This window comes from Eumetopias jubatus, unplaced genomic scaffold (assembly GCF_037043125.1).
Source record: "Eumetopias jubatus isolate StellerSeaLion01/CBP00866 unplaced genomic scaffold, mEumJub1_p1.0 scaffold_10, whole genome shotgun sequence".
Classification (NCBI taxonomy): domain Eukaryota; kingdom Metazoa; phylum Chordata; class Mammalia; order Carnivora; family Otariidae; genus Eumetopias; species Eumetopias jubatus.
The window spans coordinates 93,152,635-93,178,005 of record NW_028274816.1 but is presented as its reverse complement, the minus strand read 5'-3'; the positions used below and the strand labels follow the sequence as shown (position 1 = coordinate 93,178,005).

At 44.4% G+C, this 25,371-nt stretch overlaps 1 protein-coding gene across 8 annotated transcripts in view; it reads left to right on the top strand.

The window, feature by feature from the left end:
• CEP112 (centrosomal protein 112) overlaps window positions 1-25,371 on the top strand; it is a 490,180-nt gene that overhangs the window by 419,126 nt on the left and 45,683 nt on the right. For 7 of the 8 annotated variants that reach the window (XM_028112476.2, XM_088028176.1, XM_028112475.2 and 4 more), the window contains 3 exons: window positions 12,673-12,774; window positions 16,455-16,519; window positions 17,360-17,785. In XM_028112476.2, coding sequence (XP_027968277.1) covers window positions 12,673-12,774; window positions 16,455-16,519; window positions 17,360-17,363 — 171 coding nt within the window. In that variant the 3' untranslated portion in view covers window positions 17,364-17,785. Of the gene's footprint in view, window positions 1-12,672; window positions 12,775-16,454; window positions 16,520-17,359; window positions 17,786-25,371 lie in introns of those variants that run through there. The other variant, XR_003610708.2, reaches the window with a different exon arrangement.

Here is a 25,371-nt window from a genome sequence, read left to right as displayed (position 1 = left end):
GTCCCAGTAAACCAAGCCGAGTTATTCCTACCAGTGTGTCTGATTTGTGAAAACAGAGACCCCAGTCTCTCTCACACTGAACGTGAACTACTCTCGGGCCATTTCTCCATAGCACCTAGAGCCGGTGTAGAGCCCAGATGTATGTGGTCAGGTATGTTCTGCTCCGTGCAAACTCCAGCCTGCATAAGAGGCTGGCAAAAACGCCTTTATGATGGCAAAAACAATCCTTATAATGTTTTCAAACTTCAGCTCAATAATGAAGTAATCTTATTTTCTTTTTAAATAGCATTGATCTCCCATAAAACATAGAACCTACCCTCAGGGGAACCACAGTCTAAGAGGAGAAAGCAGTGCATAAATAATTATCCTGTGACAATGAAGTAAAACAGAGGCTCTGGGTACGGGAGACCTAGATACGGGTCCTGGTGCACCTGCTAACTAGTTGTTGTGGCTGTGGATAAGACAGGAGCCTCTCTCGGCCTATTTCTTCATATGTAAATAATCATAAAGGTACCACATGGAATTGGTAGGGAGAGTAAATAAAATACATTATATGCAGAAGAAAGCGACGTGGTGCGTAACACATAGAAAACACTTAGTAACTGTCAGCTGTTGATGGTGGTGATGCTGACCACCAACACAACAATCCTAAGTGTTAGATGCATCAGACTTGGAGGCATATTGGGACTGGACGACTAAGGAAAGGTGTCCCAGAGAGGTCTCTGTGAGAACAGTGAGTAGCACTCCAGCTGGTCAGGAGAAGGAGAAAGCACAGAACAGTATGTGCAAAGGCATGAGGCACGAAAAGGCATGGGATTTGGGGGGGGGGGGGCCAGGGGGGAAGATGCAAGTCCTCACTGAAGCACAAGGCATCCCCGAAAGTAAGATCAGCTGAGAAGGCTCATAGGTGATCCGTGCCAACAAGGCTGTCCTTAGTCTGTAGGTGCTGCAGCGCTTTCTTGGGGCCGGGGGCAGATGGTCAGATCTGCATTTTTGAGAAACGGGCAACAGTGTAGATAAGCAGTTGAAGGAAAAAAAAAATAGGAGCAGTCCCTACCTGTCTCCTTCGTCCCCTGCCCACCCGCACGACCCCCGTCCTCACCTGACCACTTGGCAGTCCCGAAGCATGCCACACGCGTTCACCTGCATGCTTGTAGCTCTTCCTCTCCTCCGTCCAGAAAGTTCCTACTCATTCCACAAAGTCCCAGTCAAATCTCATCACCTCTCTAAAGACTCCCATTATCCCACTTAGAAGTAATCAATCTCTCCGATTCCCTTCCTTGGCCTATTATCCTTCAATTATGTTTTTATGTAGCTCCTTTTTACGTGTCTGATGTCAAATGTGTAAGCTTCCCGAAGACAAAAACCGTTTGCTACTCCACACAGAGCCATGCAGAGTAATCACCCGGAAACGTTGGCCAGATCCAGATCCCGACCGTTGTCATTCAGAAAGCCTGAATGGAGTCTTTGGATAACTGCACGTTCCCTAACTTTTAATTGAATGAAAATTTCTTTTATCTCTGCTGTGTAAAGGTGAACAACTCATGAATTTAGTCAGTGACTGTTTACAATGGTGTTTTGAAATTTTCTGCTATGAGGTTGTGGGGTCTCTGTTCCCATTAGTTGGGAGGTAAGGGGATTCATGCACAAAATCCTCATTAGTGTTAATTGGAACTGCCGAAGTAAATCCCGGGTGCACCAGTGGGACAATGACCGCCTTTGTATTCCTATTTTGTGTTTTGTATAGAATGCCATATCTGGCAAGACATGCCTTCTCAAACATAAGGAGATAATTGGTACTTTGAGGGAGAGATTTAACTTATTTATAATTGTCAAGTGTTTAAATATGCAGAAAATAAAGAGCAGTCATAGCTTGCCTCTTTTGAAAAATACCCTCAAACCAGGTCAAAAATCTCAGACTAAATCAGATATTTGGAGTGGTATTTAACTGAAGGTTAGATGTGGATACTCCTCCTGTAATTTTTGCTTTAAAATAGGAAACAACATTATTTATCAACAAACTAATTCCATCCTAAACCCTTATTTGTAGCGTTGCTGTTCACCCAAATCTCTCAGGACCGATACGCGGTCTAGATGGCTTTGTTTCACACGTGCTGACAACATGGGGGGCAAATGATGCTCATGGTCCCTGGCCTCCCTGCAGCTGCCCCTTCCTGTGAAACCCTAGGCCGTGCTCCCCACTCCGCTGCCTCTCAGCCCCCCTCTCCCACCATGCCTGAGCTTTCTCTTGTTCCCCTTCTCCCGCGCCCTGCATGGTGGAGCCCCTTGTGGGTGACTCTCTACTCCTCAGGGATTCTTAGTCTCTCCTGCCCCCTTCAGAGAGCCCTTCCGGTCCTAAGGCTTCACCTTGCTCTTCCAGCCCAGGCCTCTCAGGCATCTAATCCCAGCCTTTCTCATAAGCTCCACAGCTTGCCTCTCCTCACAAACGTCTCCCAGCGCCTCAAACTAAGTAAATGCAAACCCAAACCATGTCTTCTCTCCCGCCCACACACAGACGGGCTCCCCGCACCCATTACCCTGTCTCTCCAGGGACATTGCTCTTCTGGGCACGTGGCTGAGGCCTAGAATTCTCATTCGACTCACCTTTCACTTTTTTTTTACAAGCCAGTTCATCGTCAGCTTCTGTGATAGGACCTTCCCACAGCCTTGCCTTTGAACCAGAGTGCTCTTTCTCTCCTCGATCACTCCAGCCACTCTTGCTGTCCCCGAGGCCCAGTCTGTTCCTCTCCTGAGATTTCTTTACAACATTTCCAGATGAATCCTCCTCACCCCCCACCTCCCAGGGTCCCCACCGTAAGTGGGCACGGTGCGGGTTTAGATGTCCAGCCTCAGCCCTGGGTCTAGCAGTTACTCACTGTGGGCCTATTTCTTCATCTATGAAATGGGTATGATACTATCTGTCTCCCAGATTTTATGGAAGGATTGAATGGCGTCTTGACAATAGGTGGAAGATTATGTATCAGTTCCTTAATACCTAGCATAGCAGGGGTTTGTCAATGCTGATTTCTCTTTATTTTCTATTACATTCAGTCGAAACTCAATGGGATGACTTTTACTGCCCTCCATAATTTCACGGTCCCAACTATCTATCCAACCATAGCTCTGTTCAGTCATTAGCTCATTAAAACAATGTTCGCTGAGCGTTTACCACATGCCAAGTGTTCCAACTTTACTTCAGTTCACAAAGAGCAAATATCAAATGGACTCCAAAACCCCTACCAGCCATACTGAATATCAGTCTCACTCCGTAAGTCTTCTTGGGTCTTCTATTTAAGAAAGTCAGTTAAAAGTCTTGGGGGAGTTTTTCCCCTCCCCCCTTGGTTGGGGTTTTGGTCCTCCGTTGATGGACACTACCTTGGCACACCCCACCCAGAAAGGGCTGACCCACTCCGTCATTGAGAGGAGAACAGTGAAAACCACCCGTCCCTCCCCAAAGCGTACTCTCCAAACCCTTTTGAAGATGGACCTTCCAAAGTAAAGTGGACACGTTGCTTCCCTTTAACTCATATAAACTCAGCTCCCCTGCGTGTCCACGTTCTCCAACACGTACCTCCGCAGGCTCCCCATTCAGCCTTTTTCAGTCTCTGCCTCCAGAATTGGTGCAGGCATCATAGTCCTCTCAGACTTCAGCCAGCCGATCTTTGAAGTAAGGGTGTGTTCCTAGCATATATCAACGTATGTGAAGAAAAATTCCAGCAATGGTATTGTCCGGAAGAAAAACATTAGGAATAGAAACCAAAATAATATATTCCAGAGAGAAAGGAGCCAGCATTTAATTTCAAGGAGACACACACACACACACACACACACACACACACACACACACACACACACACCAGGACACACACACACACACACACACCAGGACACACACACACACACACACCAGGAAGCAGGAGCCATTTAATGTGGCGACCCTATAAAAAGTCTGGTCGTGAGGAGGGGCAGAACATGGATGAAGCAAACTCCCCTCCCTCAGGCCTGAAGCTGGCCTGCTTATTCGTAGCCACAGCACTGATTAAAAACCGCAGGACCCTGATGGCTCCTCATGGACAGAATCGGCTCTTTGTATTCCAGGAAAGGTTTTGTGACTGTTTACTCTCGACATTCTAAAGATCCTGCCGTCTGAAGACAAAGACGGACCTAACACGGTGTGCTGTGAGGTTTGATTCATTCATTCACTCAGCAAATATTTATTGAGTTGCTACCATATGCCGGGCACCAAGATAAATGCTGGCACTGGCACTGCCGCAGACAGCAAAACAAGCGCGCTCCCCGCCTCGTGGTTCTCATGCGTGCGGGGATCAGCCAACATTCTGTGCAGGGCCCCAGAGAAAATGGCTTAGACTTAACTTGGGGGCCACCAGGTCTCTGTCAGGATGGCTCAGCTCTGCCATTGTCATGCAAAAGCAGCCACAGATAATAGGTAAGCAAATGAGCATTTCTGTGTCCCAATAAAGCTTTATTTACAAAAATAGCTCGTGGGCCAGATTTGGCCTGTAGGCCAAAGTTTGCTGACCCTTGGTCAAACAGGCACAACACACAGATGCAAGTTAATATTTTGCCTATTCTACCCCTTTTCCCAAGCAGGACTAATTTAGTTGCGAGTGGCAGAAAATGCAACCCAAACTGAAAAAAATCTAAGGACAGGGCAAACTTCGGGGTCAGCCAGACAAAGGGCCCAGTTTCTCTCTCTCCAGTTCTCAGCTCTTCTTCCTCTGGATTGGCTCCCCTCTCAGTCCAGCTTTCACTCTGTGGTAGCAAGATGGCTGACACAACCCCAGAATGACGCCTCCTGGGTGAAGTCTAGTGGATGAGAGAGTTTGTCCCATGATTCTTGGTGACTCCAGTTACCTCAACTTGGATCATGTACCCAGGCCCCAAATGATCCCAGCACAAGGGGCATGTGATGTGATGATTGGCTAGGCCTTATCACATACTCCACCCCCCATGATCTTGAGTGGACAGTGTGGGGGAGGAGTGTATTCCAGTAACCAGCAGCCTCTCGAATGAGTGCTGGAGGGTGAAACAAATATCCACCACATATATCTTGTGAAATTCTAAATGAGTACCTCCAAAGGCCACATTTGTTCATAGGAGCTCTAAAGTATGCTTTCAGATTTTTTTTTTTGACATCAGGAGGGAAAGGGTACCGCTTATGTGCAACATGTCCTCCAAAATTTTAATATTCACACATTTTTATTTCCTGCCAGCACCTCAGTCTTCTTACTAGGTATGTAAGTCTTTGCTTCACGGACAGATTTGAGCAACGTATTGGCCTCTGATTATCGTACCCGCTTCTCATCTTTTCTATGTGTGTTGATGCTTATGAATAGACTATAAAACCCAGGTTTCTTTTTGCTGTTAGGAATCTTTCCAACCACCCGCAGCTGAATTGAGAGCATCCAAAGCTAACTAAAGTGCTAGGTTCGGACCATTGTCTTCACCCTCGGGCCACTGTTTTCTCCACAGTACCAGAAAACTGTTCCTTCCTCCTAAAACAATAACCCTTTCCAGAAACTAGTTCATGCTGTCCTCCTACTAGAGGGGCTGGTGGCTGCTTCCTTAATCAGCCACCCCCTTTCCTGGGAGGCTCAGGTCCAGTCTGCAGCAGGCTTCGCTCCTGTGGGCTGGAGACCTCACTAGGTACAGGGAACGAGGGAGCCCTGTGAGCTGCAGCCTCTGTCTGAGGGGACCCCGTTGGAATAAAGAATCATAAGATAAAACCATATTGAAGAAAGGGGGGAAATGAACATTTTGAGGATTGTCGAGAAAATTATGGTTACTTACTACATTTTCACTTTGTATTTGAGAATCAAAGTACACCAGCTATGCTGCAGAGCACCTTTCTTAAAATGGATCTCTCTTGGCAGTTGCTGTGGCAACGCGTAATACCTTAACCCCAATAAAAATGACATTTCTTAGAAGGCAGTGCATTTTTTTCTCAGCTGCACTAGAGCATTTTTTTGGCACCATCTTTTACTATAATTTCTTTCATTCTTTTTCTTTAAACCACACTGGAATTCAGTGTCAAACTGATAAGTTTTATATACCCTCTCCCCTAAAAAGCCCATGCAAAAACTTTTTGCTGCACAAAGGCCCATCGCTCAGAAACATCCCCCACATTTCTGCTCGCCTTCTATTAGATCCCCCAGTAACCTCCCTCCCTGTGTCCCCCCTCCTGCCCACCCCTTAACTTGCCTGTCACCACCCTTCAGAAACCCAGCGTCTTTCTGATGTTCTCCACTACTCCAAACTCCAAACCCTGCAGTGCCCACCCATGTTCACCCTGTTTCAGACTATATGCTATGCTCCAAACTTACCTCTTGTGCTTTCCCTCATCTCCAACCCCCTACAATTTATTCAACGATCAAACTCCATTTGCTTTATGGTGTTCAGCTAAGCCAGGTGTTAGAAGGACATAGTTCTGAATCCCCGAATCCACAATGAGAAGAAGCATCCGTTAATTTCCCCCAACCCTCCCATATATATCTAATTGGTAGAAATCCAGGCTGGGTGGAGAGAGAGTTTTAAGCTGAGATCCTTTCCTTAAATCATTCAGCATGGAGCAATGATTCCCCACCTGTGGACCAGAGCTATTGGCAAGGCTGAGGAAACTCATACATACACCAATCATGGTCGGTAGCCAGGATAAATAATATGAGTCAAAAACGGGTACTACTACTTTCTAAAGGCATGTAGATAATTTTAATTATAAAATACAAATTCACTTAAAATTGATTCTGAATTCATAGAAGCTTTTTGTCATGATGTACTTTCTCAATCCGTAGATACTAAAAAATGCAAAAAGAGGTTTAAATGAAACCCTCAAGTTAATCGTGAATATATGCAAATAATTTGCTATCAGGATTTCTAGTATTGCAAATAATTAGAAATCAAAAAGTATAGTGCTAGAGGCTTGGCTAAATGAAATATATATATATATAATTCATAATATACATAGATATAATATAATGAAATATATATGGATAGTCTCCATTATATGATGTAATGATAACTAACATTGATTGAACATGTATTTACTAAGTGCCACTCTTATAAAACTTCTACATGTATTAAGTCGCCTAACTCTCACAGCAGCCCCAAGAATTTATAATTCCCATTTTCCTGATAAAGAGACTGAGGCACAGAGAAGTTAACCTTCCCAGGGCATGCAGTTTAGGGACCCAAATCAGATTCAGGGTTCTCCAACATTCAGCCCCAACATTCCCGCTCCAGAGTCTGGGTTCTTAACCCCTACACTTGACTCTTCAAAGGCAGGTTACAAAACAGCCTGTCCTTTTGCACAACATGGCTCTATAAGGTCAAGTCATGGGCACCCCCTCTGCACCAAACACTCCATGATAATTGGTAAGATAGAAAATGAGAAAATGCAAAAAGAGAAAAGTAAAATGGGGGCACCTGGGTGGCTCAGTTGGTTGAGTGTCTGCCTTCGGCTCAGGTCATGATCCCGGGGTCCTGGATCGAGTCCTGCATTGGGCTCCCTGCTCAGCGGGAAGCCTGCTTCTCCCTCTGCCTCTGCCCCTCCCCCCGCTCATGCTCTCGCTTGCTCTGTCTCAAATGAATAAATTAAAAAATCTTTTAAAAAAAAGAGAGAGAAGTAAAATGTACTGGGAGTCAAAAGCAGGATGGACATCTGTGTGTGACCTGCAAACAGAACAGAACCCCAGAGTGATGAGTGAAGCCAAAGCTGCAAGTACAGGGTCCCGAGCCCATCAGCAGGCAGAGGCAGCTGGAAGAGAAGTCCCAGGAGTAACAGGGGACAAAAATGCTGAGGGGGGGCTCCTTGCCAGTGAAATGACAAGAGACTGGGTCACAGCGTGAGAGCGAGGGCTGGTGTGGAAACTGAGGGAGGCTATTGCCTGCCACAGTGAGGGGCTCTAGCTCATCTGAAGTTGGGAGGCAGGTGCCCCAGATGCAGCCTCCTCACCAGGGCCTGCCACCTGAGACCACCACGCTGCGGGACCCTCTACACCCAGAGGTCTAGATGGAGGAGCGGCAAAACCCCATGGGACAGGAAAGTAGGCGGAGGAAAAGGAGAAAGGGCCTGTTGTGAGGGCAAGTATCCAGGCACCTAGTGAACGGACAGAAAGAAGCCAGCGAGTCTGGTGTCTGTGAGAGGACCGTCGAGGGACGGGCAAGGAGAGGTGATTAGAGACCAGACGGTGCAGGACCTTGTTGGTCTCACTAAAGGATTTGATTGTGATTTTAAATGTTAAGAAAATTTGAATCAAAAACCAAAACCAAAACCAACATTACCAGTACGGCTGTGGGTCAGGTGCGAGACAAAGGCATCCCGGACTGGGATGGTCCCAGGGCGACAGCAAAGTGGGGAGATAGTTCAGAGATGCCATCAGTAGAAGTCTGACCTAGTTCCCTTTTTCATCTGCTGAGCTGACCCCCAAAATGCTCGGCTGGATTTTGTAAAGTAATACCAGGCACAGTCATTTTCCGAAAGTGCTTCCCTCTTACATCAGAAAACAATCACAAATGACTGTGCAGGAACGTGTGACACAGGAACCCCAGTGGCTCCCCTTTCCTCACCTCTTCAGGAGTGAATGCCATTTGGGTGCATGGAAGCTTACGATAAAATAACCTGTGGCTGAGGCACCATCCCTGAGGCATGTGTACAAAGCTGCAGGCTTCCATCTCGTTGTTTTGTTATACCACAGGAGGGTGACATATTTGACATGGTTTTGACATGTCGACATCACTAGTTGATAGTGTTTTTCAATGAAAACACTACAAAATGTGCTTTCGTTCTCCTTCCATATTTTCAGTGAAATTGTAAGGTTTCCAGGGTTCACTTTTTTCAACATCACTTTGAATTTTTATCTCCAGAGATCCCATTGGCTCAAGTCAACTACAGATTCTGCAGACTCTTGTTTATGCTATTGAGTATTTGGCCAATTACCCGGGATGTAAGTTTTACTTGAGTGTAACACTAAACTCTAGTTATGGATGTTCTCAGTCTTCATGGTCCTTTTTAAAAATTAAAGGAAATATTGTCAGTGCTCTGCTTTCCAGGGAAAGGTGGGCAGTCTGTTTCCACGGTGCAGAGCACAGCTGTCTTTGGTCACGTGGGTGCCATATTATACATACACCATTTCCACTCAGCGTCCAGGGGTCTTATTACATTACAGGAATGTCGTTGTTTGTCACAACGTGCTACATTTCCTAATTTTCCTTTGCTAAAGGGAAGAAGATGAAGGAAAGGGGGCGGAGACTGATAATCTATTTGGCGTGAGGTGGTTGAGGAATGTGGAAGAGCAGATAATTATGCACAGTGCTTTTAGGGGGCAGTGGGCGTGCTGGAGGTGGAGTAGAAATGAGCCAAAACAGTCCTGGAAATGCCTTTCCAGACGTACTCAAGTGAGAACAGTCGTTGAATGCTTCTGCATTTAATAAACTAATATAGCCTTCACGAGTATAACTGGACAGTATATGCTAACGAAAATTAATATTCCAAGCCTAATAATACAGATTTATATATAAAAACTTTCATTTGCCTTAGTAAAAGGAATTGTATGTCCATCAAACCCTTTGCTGAGATCACTTCAACTTCCTCCAGCTTCTTGATCTGGTGTAAGATCAGATTCAGACCACAAGGGAAATGTGGGAAGGCAGGAAAACAAAAGGAGATTGGCGTATTTGGCAGTTCATAGTTTGTGATTAGTCTATAGATAAGTGTTATCACCCCCTCATTATTCCCCCTCAAACACATCCTGGGTCAGAGGTGGGGATAGAAAAATAGTAGCAGGAGTCGAAAGTGATATGAAAGAGTATAAGCTAATCCTTTCCTTCCTCTTTCTCATTTTGCCATTTGACAAATTTAGATACAGCCTTCACTGGTTGGACCTTAAAGTGTGTGCTTCTGTGGGGGATTTATGGAACCTCTAGTTTAGGTGCATTGCACTTGTAGAGATTTTTAAAATTAGTCTTATCTATAAATCTTCAATTGAAATTTTAAACCAATGGGAAAGTGTTGTCGTTGTTCTTGTAGTCATTAAAAAAAAAAAAATAAAGCAAAGAACAGATGGATGTCTGGAAGGATGGTAGTATGTCCGCCCCCTTCCTCAGCCCCTGTTATATTGTGGGGAGCACCAGTGTGTAGTGGATGAAACTTCTCTAACTGGTTGTGTCTGTGATGTCCTTTTCCTTTGGGGGTAGAAGAAACATCTCAGCATTTGGAAAGCTTATTTGAGAAACAGCAGAGCATAGTGGCTAAGAATGTGTGCTTTACAGTCAGACTCCTTAAGTTCCAGTCATGGCTTGCTCGCCTCTCTGTGCTTACCTCACTGAGTTGTCAGAAGGATTCACCACTTAATAAAGCACTTAGAATTGTATCTGGCACATCGGAAGTACTCAATAAATGTTTGCTGGTCGTAACATTTTTAACCTTATAAATAGAGCAAAACAGATTAAAGTTTTCCATGACTTTATTAAGGTAACAGGATTCTGCTTGGTATAATGATTTTTAAATTCAGGATTTGGGTTTAAGGACTCAGGGTAGTAATATTTTCCTGGTCGATAGTCTCATTCATAAGTGAGGTAACTTCAGATTTTCCAAGAGCTCATTTTAAGTTCACTCAGATTCACTGAAATCATAAAAACAAAGGAGTAGTAGAGAGAAAGTGGAAATGCCCGGATCCTCAAAAAAAAGTTGGAAAATATAGCCAACTGAATTTAAAAGTGATGCAATAGGGTGATCAAAGGGCAGTCTTGTTCACACACCATTGTCTGCTGTCTGTGGCCCAGCCTCCAGTAGAAGGAGGCCATCAGATACGGAAAGGGAAGTGGGGACGAGGGAGTCAAGAGAAGCTATGAGAATTAACAGAAGAACTTAAGTGCTTGGCCTTCACCTCCGAAGTACTTAAAACTGAGGGAAGATGGCCCCAAGAAAAGACGGAAAGGACATACACAATGTCTCAGGAAAAGTGGTCATCATTAATACCAAAACATATCCTAGTGGAGTTCCTGAATCGAGGAAAAAGAAAAATCACATGGGCATTCAAGCAGAGAAAGAAAGTCACCTTCAACACAGAAAACAACCCAGCCTGGCTTCAGACTTCTCCTTAAGTGGATGTGATGCCAGAGGACATTGAAAAGAAAAGTCGCCAAAGTCCTAGGGGAAAGGAAATGGGGGCTGGGCATTATTATAGCCAGCTCGGTGGTCTTGCAAATGTAGACAGTGGGCAGACATTCCAACCAAACAAGAGAGATAGTGCACAAGAGTCCCTTTTGAAAGAGTAGTAGCTCAAAATTTCAGAGCCAGTGTTGAACAACAGAAAAATATAGTCAATATACCAGCTTGTGGACCCTCGATAAATGTTACCCTTAAGATCTGTTTTATAAAGCATGTGTTTTGCTTTGCATGTGCCTTTCATTTTGATCTAACTATTGAACTTAAGTCCAAGCGGAGAAGGTGGGAAAAATTATTACATCACTGGGAGAGATCATGTTTCATTATTTCTGTTTTTCCTTTAGGTGTAAATCACAAGATTATAACATATGTCGAAAAACACTTTGCCAAAAATTGAAAAATCATATTCTAGAACATTCGCCATGGGATTTTAATGGATAATGAAATGAACTGTTAGAACACATTTCTTAATTCGGTTTAGTCTAAGAAAAGTTGGGAATTAAGGCTGGTAATTTTAAATTATCCTCAGTAAATCAATGCATAGACTTGTCTAACTGAGCTCAGTTGCACATATTTTCATAGTATGTTACCTTATTTCCAGATGCATCTGATGAATCATTTATGGGATACTATGCAATTCTGCTTTCATATTCAGTTAAGTCACACACGGCACATGCAACAGGTTTTTTAATTCCGTCACATCTCAGATTAAGAGGAAGAGAAATCAAATAACTGGAGAAAGACACCAAGACACACACACTCATGTACCTCTTCATTCTGCTCAGGCATATCCCTCCAAAGACTCCGCTTCTGCCTCCCTCCTTCGCTTCTGTCTGTAGCTTTTAAAGATGAGCCACCAAACTTTCCTTTACCAGCCCAGGGATCCATCAGTTAGCTGAGCCCAGGCTTAATTGTGTTCTGGAGGAAGAGGGAAGCCCATGAGCCAGAGAAGCTCACAATGGCAAGACACCCCGGTGTACCTGGGTTGAGGGGTCTTGGAGGCACAGCAGCATAGATTCTTCTTTATTCCTATCTTCCTTGTCCTATGGACTATATCGAGCACCCAGGTGCCTAGCCAGTTGGACGGAGTGTCTTAATCAGAGCAACAACGTAGCATGAGTTGTCCTCACATCACAGTGTATCATGATCATAATCCACATCCTGATCAAGAAAAGGTTAGCGTAGTGCATATATCACAAGTGGTGAGGAGAGAATAGGCATTTTACTTTTATCAAGGGCTGAAAATTGTGTTAATGGGGATTTTAAAGAAATAAAAGTGTTTCAGGAACGGTCTCTCCCAGGCTCACAAGGGCAGACCAAGTGCCTTTTTCAGTTTGTAACTCTGTTCCCTGTCGTTTCATCTTTATTGACCACATGTAGCAAACTTACCTTTGTGATAAATAGATATTGTTATTTATTATTTTAAATTTAAAACAATCATTTCCGTGGGAAAAAACTGATAAGCTGTCATTTTTTTTTCGCTTTAGATAACTTATATACGACAAGAATATGAAACCAAATTCAAAGGGTTGATGCCAGCATCTCTAAGACAGGAGCTGGAAGACACCATTTCCTCCCTAAAGTCACAGGTAATTACCAGAATCAAGGCATTCCCTCAGGGTTCAGGGGGTGTGTATATCCTGAAAACAGACTCACAAATAAGTTTAATTCTGAACTGATGCCAGAAATTAATGTCATAACATACATAACATAACATACAACCAGGATGAATTGTTTTTCGTTTGGATTTTTTTTTTTAAGTTTTTCTTACTAGTTTTGCAACTCATTGTCTCAATAAGATTTCCTTACAAGCACTTGTGAAATTGAAAAGTTCAGTTATGGTTACTTTCCCTCATTTACAGTGTACATTCCAGTACAGCCTCCCCCTTTCGCCTCTTGGTACCAGGCCCCAAATGTCATCGCTTGACACATCGGAGATTCCTGACTGTGTGAAAGGGCAGAGGAACAGAAATGATGGCTAAATTAGAAGTATTTCTATTCTGGTGTGTTTTGTATGCTTGTTAGACATAACAAGATGCATTTTAAATTCCAAGCAGAATAATGACAAGGTATTCAAACAATTCGGTTAAATATTTCTTGCTGAAATGTATAGTTCTTGGCATAGCTTATGAAATACAGTGTGAGAGATGCACTGGTTGTAAATTTAGATGCTTAAAATTATTTCACAACTTCCAACATCAGTTTTCTCCATGTACTTCTAGAAACACATTTTATATATTGCCAGTCTAATGACTCTAACATGGGAACGAATCTGCACATTCCCACTTCTAATATACTTAGGAACCTAAAATGTACTTTCCCCTACAACAGTCAAGTTCCCTTTGTATGTCTAAGAATCCCTGTATGACTGAGATTGATGAAAAGCAATAGCTAGGACCCAGAGTAGCCAAAACCATCTTGAGAAAATAAGAATGAATTTGGAGGGCTCATCCTTCCCAGTTTCAAAACTCACTACAAGGCTGTAGTAATCAAGACAGTATGATACTGGCAAAAGGACAGACACAGAGATCAATGAAATAGAATTGAGAGTCCAGGGGAAAAAAGAACATATATATTATATGTTATTATATATATGTATATATATATTTTAAGATTTTGTTTATTTCTCAGGGACAGAGAGAAAGCATGCACACAAGCAGGGGGCGCGGCAGGCAGAGGGAGAGGCAGGCTCCTTGTTCAGATGCGGGACTCAATCCCAGGACCCTGGGATCATGGCCTGAGCTGAAGGCAAGATGCTTAACCAACTGAGCCACCCTATTATATATTTTTTTGGTCAGTTGGTTTCCAAATGTCCCAAGACTGAGGGAAAAATGGAAAGAAAGGTGCTGGGACAATCAGATAATTCAACAAGTTAACTCAAAACGGATCATAGACCTAAATGTAAGGGCTAAAAAAAAAAAGCTCTAAGAAGAAATCTTCTTAGATTAAGGAGTGAATCTTTGTGCTTTGGGTTAGGTGGGAGTTATTTTTTTCACTGTGACCCCAAGAGCCCAAGCAGCAGAAGAAAAAACCAGATGAATTGGACTTTACTAAACGTTAAAACTTTATACTTCAAAAGACAACATTCAGAAATTGAAGAGACAAACCATGGCATGGGAGAAAATATTTGCAAATCATGTCTCTGTTAAGAAACTTAAAAAAAAAAAAAAAAAGGAAACCATACTTTTTTCTGGGAAAGCTCCTTGAGAGAAAGACATCTTTGCTCTCTGTGCCAAGAACAGTGCCTGCCACATAGTAGGTGCTCAATAAATTGATTTACGAACTGATACGATTTGATGATATCCCCATGCGCTCTTTGTAATGTGTAGGGCAAAGCGCGCGCAGCAAACTTCGGCTGCCCCGTATATATTCCCTCCTGTCAAAAGCCTCTCACCTGAAGATGAAATGCTCATTCTATCATTCCGTGGGCTACTGTTGGCTTTGCTCCTGCCAGCCACGTTTTGCCTTGGTCACTCCTGCCTATAAACATAAGTACCGCAGGAAAGTGTTAAGGTAGAAAGGGTGAAGTCATCTTTATTTACATGGAAAGCTCCCTTGCAGTGTGGTTTACCCATTAACTCTGTAGGAGAGCTTCCATAGGGTCAGCTATGGAGGACCTGGCACCTTCAGAGGAGGGGTTTTTTTAAGAAAAAAAGACCGAAAGAAAGAAATCTGATAGCCACCTGCAGGGCTTCTGTTATCATTCACCTCATTTCCCTGTAATAAAAGCCACTTCAGCCTCCTAAAACTGGAAGTTGACCCAGAAAGAGAGTCCTGCTAGCTGGCAGCCGCGTGGAGGAGTCGCAGGCCATAGAGGGTGCAAATTCAGTTTGAAAGCACAGGTGCCTGTATTTTCTGAGAATTGTTGGGATTCCAATTGCAAAACGGGGTGGGGGGGGGAGGGAGGCCAAATCGGTGTAATCCTTGCATCTGTCAACATTATCAATTGTCCCATGGGTCATTTGAGCAATTGGCTAGAATTAAGACCAGGTGATACTAAGTAAGCAGAACCGAGCAGGGCCTCCTGGATATGGACCCATCTAGAGAAAGTGCGCTTTCCTGTCTTGCAAGCACATTTGCTGTTCTGCCGGCTGTGTTCTCTGGCCCAACTAGGCTTCAGAATCAGCCGTTGCCATGGTTTCAGTTCAGACCAAAGCGGCAAGAGTAAACAATTCTGAAATGATCAAATACCGCTGACTCTTGATTACATTGAGCCATAGTAGGAGTTACCCCCAAACTGTTTCTGTTTGCTCGTGTAAGGTGCTTTTGAATTCATACCTGAGAGAGTTATCTTTAATACTATATAGAAATTTATGCTTCCAAAAAAAACCAAACCACACTGTAAAGATCTGATTTAAGAGAACATGCTCAGCCACCAGGCGGCTTCTATCAGTCTGTTCACGTCCTCCTCCTAACCTCGGGGGGCAGCTCTCATCGATCCCATTTCACAGATGAGGCATCAAGAGCTCAAGTAACTTTCCTAGAGCCATCGAGGCCAAGCCAGGAGTTGAACCCAAGCTGGCCTAACTCTGGCCTAGGCTCTTTCCACTACCAATATTGTCTCTCCAACCTCAGGGAATCCCCAGGATGGACGGAGGTTTCCAGAAGACAGTAATTTTCTTTCTCCTCACTCATTCACTCATTAAACACTAGTGAACACCAGGGTCCCACCCAGCCCTGTGAAAGAAGCTGGGGACACAGAGACGAAGAAACATCGTCCCCGTCCCGGAAGAGCTCTCAGGTTTGGGGGAGAGATGTGAAAACAACCCCGATGCAGTTTGAGAAGTGCTCATAATGGAGCACAGGCGTAGGCGTAACGAGGAGGGGCCCTGACTTTGCCTAGGATGTGATGAGCTGTTGGGGAGGCATCGAGGAAGTCAGTAGGAGAAGTGACGTTTGAACTAAACGGTGGAGGATAAATGAGAGATAGTTAGCCGAGCATTCCAAAGAGAGAAAATGCCCCGTGCCAAAGGGCAAAGGAGTCAGGAAGACGTGGTATACAAGACGGTGATGGTGGGGAGCACAGGAGGAGAGATGGAGCCTCAAGGACGGGCTGGGGCCAGACCAAAGTGGCTCTGCAATAATGAATTCGGCTGGATTCTCTTGTCTCGGATGGCTTTTCAGCAGGGATGCAATGTGATCAAAGGTGAAAAGTACAACACTGACATTCAACAAATCCTCTACCTTTTATCTAGGGAGCCACGTTGTTTGCACCATATTGCCATTTCAGCCACATTCGCCTCTGCTCATATGTGGTGTCTTTTTCTAGGTTAACTTTCTGCAGAAGAGAGCATCCATCCTTCAAGAAGAACTGACTACATACCAAGGCAGAAGGTACAGCCCACGCTCCTAAGACCTTCTGATTAGTTTGTATTGTTGGCACCTGTGAGTCTCCCGGGTTGACCTTAGGGTCTTTATTAAAATGCTTACACATAGTATCAATTTTGAAAAAAAAACTGATTTTTTTTTTTTTTTTTTTTTTTTTTTTACTAAATAGCCTGTCTTTGAGAAGCCACCCACCTCTTGTAATCATACTGCTTAGTCAGTACGATCAGAACAGAATGAGAAAATCTGCAGGTGCCTGACAAGTCTGGGCCTCACCTGCATAGTCCTGACAAGACATTGTCTTAAAGCCCAGTTGCAGGGTTAAGGAGACCGTCTTTCTTTTAAGATAGCGAGATGACGCAATCCTTAGTGTGGTAGCCCACATCTTCAAAGCCCCGTATCCCCTGGAGGTTTGGCGCTGTTGCAGATGTTCTCGAGACCAAAATAGATAAACGGCTCGGTGGTGTGGTAACACTGTGACTTTAGTGCCCTCAGCATGTGCTTCTCAAGGATGCCTTTTTAGTCCAGGGTTCCCAGAGATCTCACAGACATAGATTATGTTTACCTGCTCTAAGTCAGTCAAACAGCCTCCCTTTTCATGCAGTGAAAGGCCAAAGCACTTATTTGGCATTGGATTAAAAGTTGAGACCTTGAGATCATTCACTTTTCGAAAGATTCTATTGCCTGGTGCAGATGGGATCGGATCCTTTCTGGGCATAAATGATGAAATTTTGATATCAAATATTCTTTTTAACCTCCATCCAACTCCTCCCGAGTTAGGACATATTTTATCGTTGACATGCCCATCAGACCTGGAGAAAACCATTAACTGAGATTTTTGATTTTCAGGTAACTGCGCAAAGACTTACCTGAGTAGCACAGGGCGAGGGCAGTGGATGTCTGGGCTGCACTGTGGATTTCTTCCAGCAGGTTTGAAGATTTGGATATTGTAAACTGTGAGATCAATGGCATTTTTTAATACTTAAATGTAATCAAGATCATAAACACATGCATCACTCATAAGCTATGGGGTGGTTTTATTTGTGTCTGCCTAAGTTATTTTTTTTAACATTCCTTTATTTCGGATTTCCATATTCGCGTGCATTTGAGCCTGTGCTGAGAATTGCTTATATTGGGGAAAGAAATGATTTCTCATAATATGCTTTGTTGACGCTTTTGTATAGAATTTTACCAGTTGCGTATGATCAAGATCACGTTTGTAGTATCGCATCACAATTTTTAACGTGCTTACGTTGTTTTCATTCATGTTCGTGTTCACACATTATTAAAACATTGTGTTTTGTACTTATCAATTTTATTTCTACTTTTTATCACACCTCATTTGCCAAAATTAGTATGACGTATCCACGGTATGTTTCCCTAGAAAATCCTGACAATCTCAAATTGTACTATGGGGAAGAATACCTTATGTCGTGTCAGAGATCACATCCATAAGCAGTTCGTTTATTTAGAATAAAAATCACTGGGTCATCTGATACCAGTTTAAGGAGTTGTCGCGTTGGTCTCGTCTGACCCTGGGACTCCAGAGGCAGAATGGTGTAAGAATTTTATGTAGCAGCTATGGTTTTATTGTTGCTTTCTCTTTTTATGGTGGTGGTTTCATTATCATATCAATTGAGGCTCTTTAAGAAAGCCTGAAAACGTAAGGGTGTGTTCCAAGGCCACGTAACCCAGTGGCAAGTGGTGGCAGATGAGCTGTGATTGGTCCCATTGTCCTCCCTCCGAATATGGTGGTGTTCTCCCGATTGGGTGTTTGTCTCCACCCAACTGACCAATCAGCACATTGATTCTGATTGGTCGTTGCTGATTGGTCTGTGTTCTCTGCTGGTTGGTCAGCCCCATTTGCCGAGGAAATTCTGAATTGCCGTGGATGGATGCTCCGTATTCTTTTGACTGCATTGTGGTGTATGCCATGGGCCCTTTGAGACGCTCTAAAAATCTGGACTGCGGGCAGGGCCATGATCATCCCGTTTACTGTAACAGGACAGGGCAGAACGTTTCTTTACGCCTTTTCAAAATTCTTGTCTCTTCCCCATGCCCATCTCTGTTGTTTGCTGCCCAAGGATTAATGACCCTTTCTTGCACCATAACTGAGACCCAGAGATGATAAGGAAGTTACAGGTTTTACAGCCACTTCCAAAGCCAGGGCCAGGAGCCACAAAGATGCTGCCTTGGCGGCGGCCATCAAAAAAACCTTGCCTTCCTACTCTAGATCACCTCTGCCTGGTGACGTTTGCCCCGACACAGGCAGGAAGAAAGATCCTTGTGCTCAGGTCTTTCTTGTATTTTCAATAAATTATAGCACTGGCTTGAAGAGTATTCAGGAAAAAGCAAAATCGAAGCAGATGCTATTAAAACCACCTACCAAATGAGGACAGTTGGTACTCAGACTATGATTTAGTGCTCGAAAGGGAAAGATTAAGGGTACATGATTAATTTTTAAGTGCTTCTCTACAGACCGCAAAAAAATAGGTTGAAGCTCAACAGATTTCATTAGTAAGGTTATTAGCTGCCTGAAGTGAAAATACTTGGTGAATTGTATTGTCTGCTGGAATTGGAACTCCCACTCAAGAATATTTGTTTTCCATGAGTAAATATCAGTAGGTGTTTTGGAAAGTTGCCTGCTATTCTTTCTTTTCCTTATTTCAAGGGTTATGAAATCACAAACACTGGTGAACCTTTGACATTACCCAGATCCTGTTTCCCTTCTGATGGGTGTCGCATACGTCTGGGAGTAAGCATGCTGAAACTTTAGGTCAGTTTGATTGTGTGTGATGGGACTGGATGGCCGACACCAGTGTTTTTGTGAATGTCCTCTGATAAAGGAAGAGAAAGAAAAATTGCCTTTGGCACGTTTAAAATCCCTTCCTGAATTGAGCCCTGGGTATATAAATGGCTACTGGGAGATCAAGCAAGTGCTCAGTAAGTGAATTATAAACATTGTGCCTTATTATAAAATCATCTGAGGTTTCATCCCTTCTTTTGTCTGGTGGAAGATCGATTGTTCATCCCAAGTACCTCATTCAGTTCCATTTCAAGTCGTCATTCTTGGCTCCGGCACCTGAGTCATCCACCTGTGTGTGCGACCGTCTGCGGGTAGTGGGGTGATAAGGCATGGGGAGCGACCCAGCGGAAGGAAAGCCGAGGGCGTGCGGTGTCCTGGGTGCGCGTGTTTACCCAGCCATGGGGTCAAGCGCAGGAGAAGGGTTAACGGGAAGGCCAGCCGTCCTTCATCTGCCCATGTCATGGTCTTGTCTGAGTCCTACCACTTCTGCGTCACCAAGCCGCGAGCCCTTTCAGGGGTCTGACCTCTGATTTTGCAACCTCCCCAGTCAACAGTCAGCTCCTGAGATGGCAGCCATCCAGGGGCAGCAAGGAGAAAAAAATGGCCTGAGAGGGGGGCAACAGAGAATGGGTCGACTTGCTTCAGAGTTTGTACAAAAGAATCGGCCGTGACTCAAGGGAAATTGCGGGATTCAGACGTTATCCTGTAATGTCACCTAGTAACAGTGGATTCCTCAGAAGCAGGCATATGGCTGTCATCGTGAGCAACCTCATTAAAGGTGTCTGCCGAGAGAGTGCAGACAGGAGAAACTATGAGTTTGAATTAACAATTAACAGCCCTCTTTATTGAAGTGCATCACCATCCACAGAAGGCAGTGGTGTTTTAGCTTTCGTTCTGAGAGTAAAAAGGAAAGGTAAAACATCAAAAATGGTCGGAGAAAAGTTTCAGAACACAAGGTCATTTTAATTCATAGTTTCCTTAAAAGAGCAGTCTCTTCGGAGCTTTCATATTTTGTTCAGAAAGGTCGGCTCTTTTAAGCCTTGTCATTAAAGACAGTTTGCTCTTTAAAGTGAATTATCAAAGTGTGTAGAAATTGCAAGTTACTGAAACTAAAATGCATGATCAATTTTAAGTCTGCTAACTAAAGCTTTACTTAAAGTTGGATGTGCTTTTGTCCTGGCGGGCCCTTTGGTAAGACCAAAAAAAGATACACGGTTGGTCAATTCAAAGTAGGAGAAGATAATTAGATAAAACCTTCTTTCACCCGTTGAAGTGGTTCTCGGATTTGGAGACTTGATTGGGAAGCTGTGGTATAGGGTGGAATGGTAAAAATCAAATATCCCAGATTTTGACCTGTATTAACATTCTTCCCTGTTTTAAGGGACTGACTTCCCTTGTTTTAAGGACTGACTCAGACTTCAGATCCTATTATTTACCTCACATGGAGGAAGAGAGATGGAATTTGTAACATAAGACTAAAGGAATTTTTAAAATCTGGATCCTTCACCAACATCTAGGTCAGTTGAAAATTCATTCTTCCAGAGATTTTGGTTTTAAGCAAGGATTTCCATCAGGCAAATGTTTTAAGACCAAAGGCCCAAGTATGTTGCTATAGATTCTGGTGTTCTTAGAAGTGAGCTTACTCTAGACGTCAGGCTAATAAACACCCTTATATCCTCTTTGGGAGTCTACCCATTCAAGAGAGGTCTCCTGGAAAACAGCTAGCTGGACACAAAGACTTGATCAGTGAGCAGAAAGATGGGGCTACCTAATAAGAAGCCTGATATATTTAATTAGTTGGAACATGCTTGCGTAAGTGAAACCATGTCGTCCACACCCCTTTACTTCCGCTAGAAAAGGATCTTAGTTCACAGGTGGAGTCTACCAATTAGCTTTGTTTCCCTAGGTAATTCCCTTTACCTCTCTGGGCCTCGCTTTGGTCATCTGTAACACAATCAATACTTCCCAAACTACCATTTTAAGCTCTAATTCAGCCTTTCGCCCACTAGTATTCTATCAAGCCCTGTTCTGTATGACTTGTCTTGACATCTTCAGACGGCATGTTTAGGAAATGTGGCATACTAGATGATCCCCCTCTTGAAGGCTCCCGTTTGCGTCGCTCACTCACCCAGTCATCCATGTAACAAACGCTGATTGCCCACCGTGTGCTGGACAGCACGGTAACTGCCTCCAAAGTTAGTGGCTTCACCATAATTTATCATCTCTCTTGGGTGCGGACGGTTGACCAGGCTCAGCTAGGCTGTTCTCGCTTGGGTTTCAAGCAGGTGCAGTGACCATGATGACTCACTCCGAGGGCGGCTGTCAGGAGCCCTCAAGAGCAAGCCCAACGAGAGACCAGATGTGGAAGTCACCAGAAACATAACACGGGAGGGCACAGCATCACTTCTACTGAACTTTGTCAAAGACAGAACCCACCCAGAGTCAAGGATAGAGGACACAGAGCCTAGCAGTGTCCAAGAACCTGTGGCCGTCTCTAATGTGCCACGCCCTTGGGTAAAAAGAAACTATCTTTAACCTGGAATCTCTCCTTAAACAATGTGATCCACAGAAGAGTTTTTCCGTAGCGCACATATTTTATTGCCTGGCGCTCTGAGAAGTATGGACTAGGGCCCAGATCCAGGTGATTGCTAAAAAAGTCTCTTCCCATGCAACATTCTGCTAGTCTCTGTTGTATTTCTACGATCACAGGTTAATTGGGATTTGGAAACACCGCTTGGGAAGCCCTGAATTGCAAGTATTCACTAAGGTCATGTCTTCCTCTGTGATTCTTTCGAAAAATGGTAGCAACCACAGGCGAATGTTTCTCTCAATCCTTTAAAGTGAGTAAAGTTTGGGGCTTGGTGTGCATTGTTTACTGTAATTATCTTAGCAAGTGTATTATTATAAAGGTCCACCAAAACACATACCCTGTGCTTAGCGAGCGTGGTTTTTCCTTCTTTCATGGAAATATCAGGCGCATGGAAGGGTGTGGTCTTGATGAGCCTGTGAGGGAAAATTCCCTGAACCACAGAGCACTCAGAAACTACTCAACTAATCATCCAGATAAACAAGTGAATCAGCCTCCTAATTGCCCGTTAGCTTCCTCACCACTGCTGGGTTATCTCTGTTCATGCCCCTGAGCCCAGCTCCTGGATCTCACCAGCCTGAGCGGAAACCTGGGTGGGGGAGGTGAACAAGGAACTGAAGCCGAGCGACCATTCCTCTGCCTTCTAACTCCCAGTCTCGCTGAGTGCTGCAACTGACAGATTGATCCGACCTGGTAATCAGCGTGTGTTTTGAGAAAACGTCAGAAGCCTTGGTTTGCCTGGAGTTCAGCTCTGTTCCGCAAGCAGAGCCTGACAGTTTAAGGGAGAGAGGAAACGAGAAAAGACATGTCTCCCCAGGAAAGAGGAAATATTTTCCTAACAGGGTGGTAGAGAGTCCTGAGAATCTTGCACTTTTTGCAGAAATACCTCGACATCGGCTGAGATTTCTCAGAAGCGGGTTTGCGTTCCCCACTTTGGCTCTGCGCAGGCTGACTAATGCTGTCGTTTACCTGACATTGACCATGATGTTGCTCTTCAAGTTCTGTGCAAACTCCGGTCGCCGTCCGGCTCCCCCGTGTACGTTTCGTGTTTCCCAGCTACCGCGGTGTCACAATCCTGTGTGAAATCCTTTTCAGAACTGATTATTTGGCCCCTTACTTATCATTGTGTTTGTAATAAAAATATTTATCCAAGCTGGGCGCAGCAGTTACGGCGCAAAGCCTAGGTGGGATGGCCTCTTCATGTCTCCACCTGCTCGCTCCCTCCCAGAGTTAAGGATCTGCTAGCCGTTTTCTGCCTAGAGTGATATTTCTTACAATGTTAGGGAACCTTTCTCTGACTGAGTTCCCACTTGTGTTATCTGATTTTCTTCTTCAGTATTTTTATTTATGCATTCGGGCATGTGAGCTTGAAAGCTGCTAGAATACGAATTGGGTGGATTAAAGGAATTTTTTTTCCTTTCAAAATCATTTCTGCAATCTTATTTGGAGTGTGTGTGTGTGTGTGTGTATGTCAAATTTTTTTCTACTAGGTTAACGAAGACAGCAAACCTAAGTAGACCACCTCCTGTTGGCCCCTGCTATCAGGTACTCTCCCTAAGACGGTCTAATGGTCACTGTCTCTGCCTTTTCATCGGTAAAGGAGAAAGATTAATTGGCCTCCTCTCCATCTCACATTATAATTATTGTTCTCTCTGTGGTATCACCTCTAACATATGAGGAACATTTTTTACCTCATGCAAGCGGTAAATTGAGCTCAGCTCTTCAAAACTTTACTTTTGCCCCCAGATTAATACCCTACAGAACTTTGCTGAGTGCCTCATGTGTCCTGGGGACTGAGTCTGGCAGATGAGATGCACAGAGGTGAATGAGACCTGCTCCTTGCCTGCAAGGAGCTTGTAATCCATATGGGAAGATAAGACATGTATCGGAAAGAAAAAAAAAAAGAAGACAGAGCATGATCTTTGTATAAGAGAAATGCCAAATATTCTGGAAATTCGAAGGAAGTGGTAACATTTTGAAATCGTCTCATAGGAGGAGGTGACATTTAGTCTGGACGTTGGAGTAAGAGTGAGATTTCAATCAGTAGAAATGTGGGACAGGTCTTCCAGCTGGAATGCTAAGCCTGGAAGGTCATTCACTCCTCTGCATCACCCACACGGGAGGAAGGGAGTATGAGGCAAGGCTTAAAAGGTACGTTGGAGTCAGGTTGTGGAAGCCAAAGGGAACTTACTGACCACCTTCAGCGCTGAGCGGGCCTCTCAGCTCATGTGGCCAAGGCCTTTGGGATCCAGAGCTGGGCACGTTGCTCAGTCTCTGAGTCTCGGTTTCCTTATCTTAGAAGGTGAAGGAAATAGTAGAACGTAGTTGTGAAGATTGAATGAGATAATGCATTTTCAAAGTCTAACATGCAATAAACATGCAATAAGTGAAGGCCCTTCTTATTTTCTTAACATCCTCAATGATTTCATGAGCTAAGTATGATTCATGCTTGAGGATACCGAAGCAAAGGGAGGCTTGGAAGTTTGCCCAAGGCCCCGCTTTGAATATGTGGTGGAAGCAGAGGTTGGAGCTCATGTTCCTGTAATTCGCTCTTTACTCCTTCTGCTATATTGCATCGCCTCCAAGGGTGAGGAGAGGTTTGGACTCTATGTTACAGAAAACCAGGGAGCAATGAAAGTGTTTTGAGCAGGGCAGTGACACCGTGAGAAACTGCCACATGAGCATTTGTCCTGCAGCAGCATGAGGCGGAATATTTGGAGGCTGGAGTCAGAAAAAGAGATAGGAAATAGACAGGAAATGTGTGCAGGAGTCCCATAAGTGCAATGGAATCCCCAGGGAGAGGAGCATCTCCCCCTCTCCCTCTCTCTCTCTCTGAACAGAAAGTAGGTCAAAGATTCAGTAAGCTACCATGGCACCTGAATGAATGAGATGATTGTGAAGGAGAAAGAAATGTAGGGCCAAGGTTCGCAGCCTAAAAAGATGCGGGGTGCAGATCTGGGAGTGGGGGTGATGAGTTTGGTTTAGACACATTGCACTTCATCAGGTACCTGGAAGCCTGGGTCAGGGCCCAGAGATTCGCCAATCAGGAACATGTGGGTGAGAGCTGAGGTGGAGAAGCCGATCGTTTCACCGAGAAGGGGAGAGGTCTGGGGGAACCAGGAGAGGAGAGGAAGGGGGGACAGGAGGGGACCTAGATCCCCTAGGAGGGGAGTGCAGGGTTCCATCGGCAGTTGAAGAAAAGAGTTGGAAAGAAGTAGGGATAAGGAGGGGGCCAGCGGCAGCATGAGGCTCTGAGTGTGCATTGGAGGACCGACCAAACCTGTGGTTTGCCCTGGGGCAGAGAGGCAGGTGGGGCGGTGAGTTAAATGAGCCATGTACATTCCTTGAGGGTCCAAGCTGAAGGGCGCGGTGCCTCCCAGACATGGACAGCCCTGAGATAGGTGGTGGAGAGCCAGGTACAGAGTCCTGAGGGCTCCTTATGGATTGGCGGCGAGGTTTCCTCCTCCG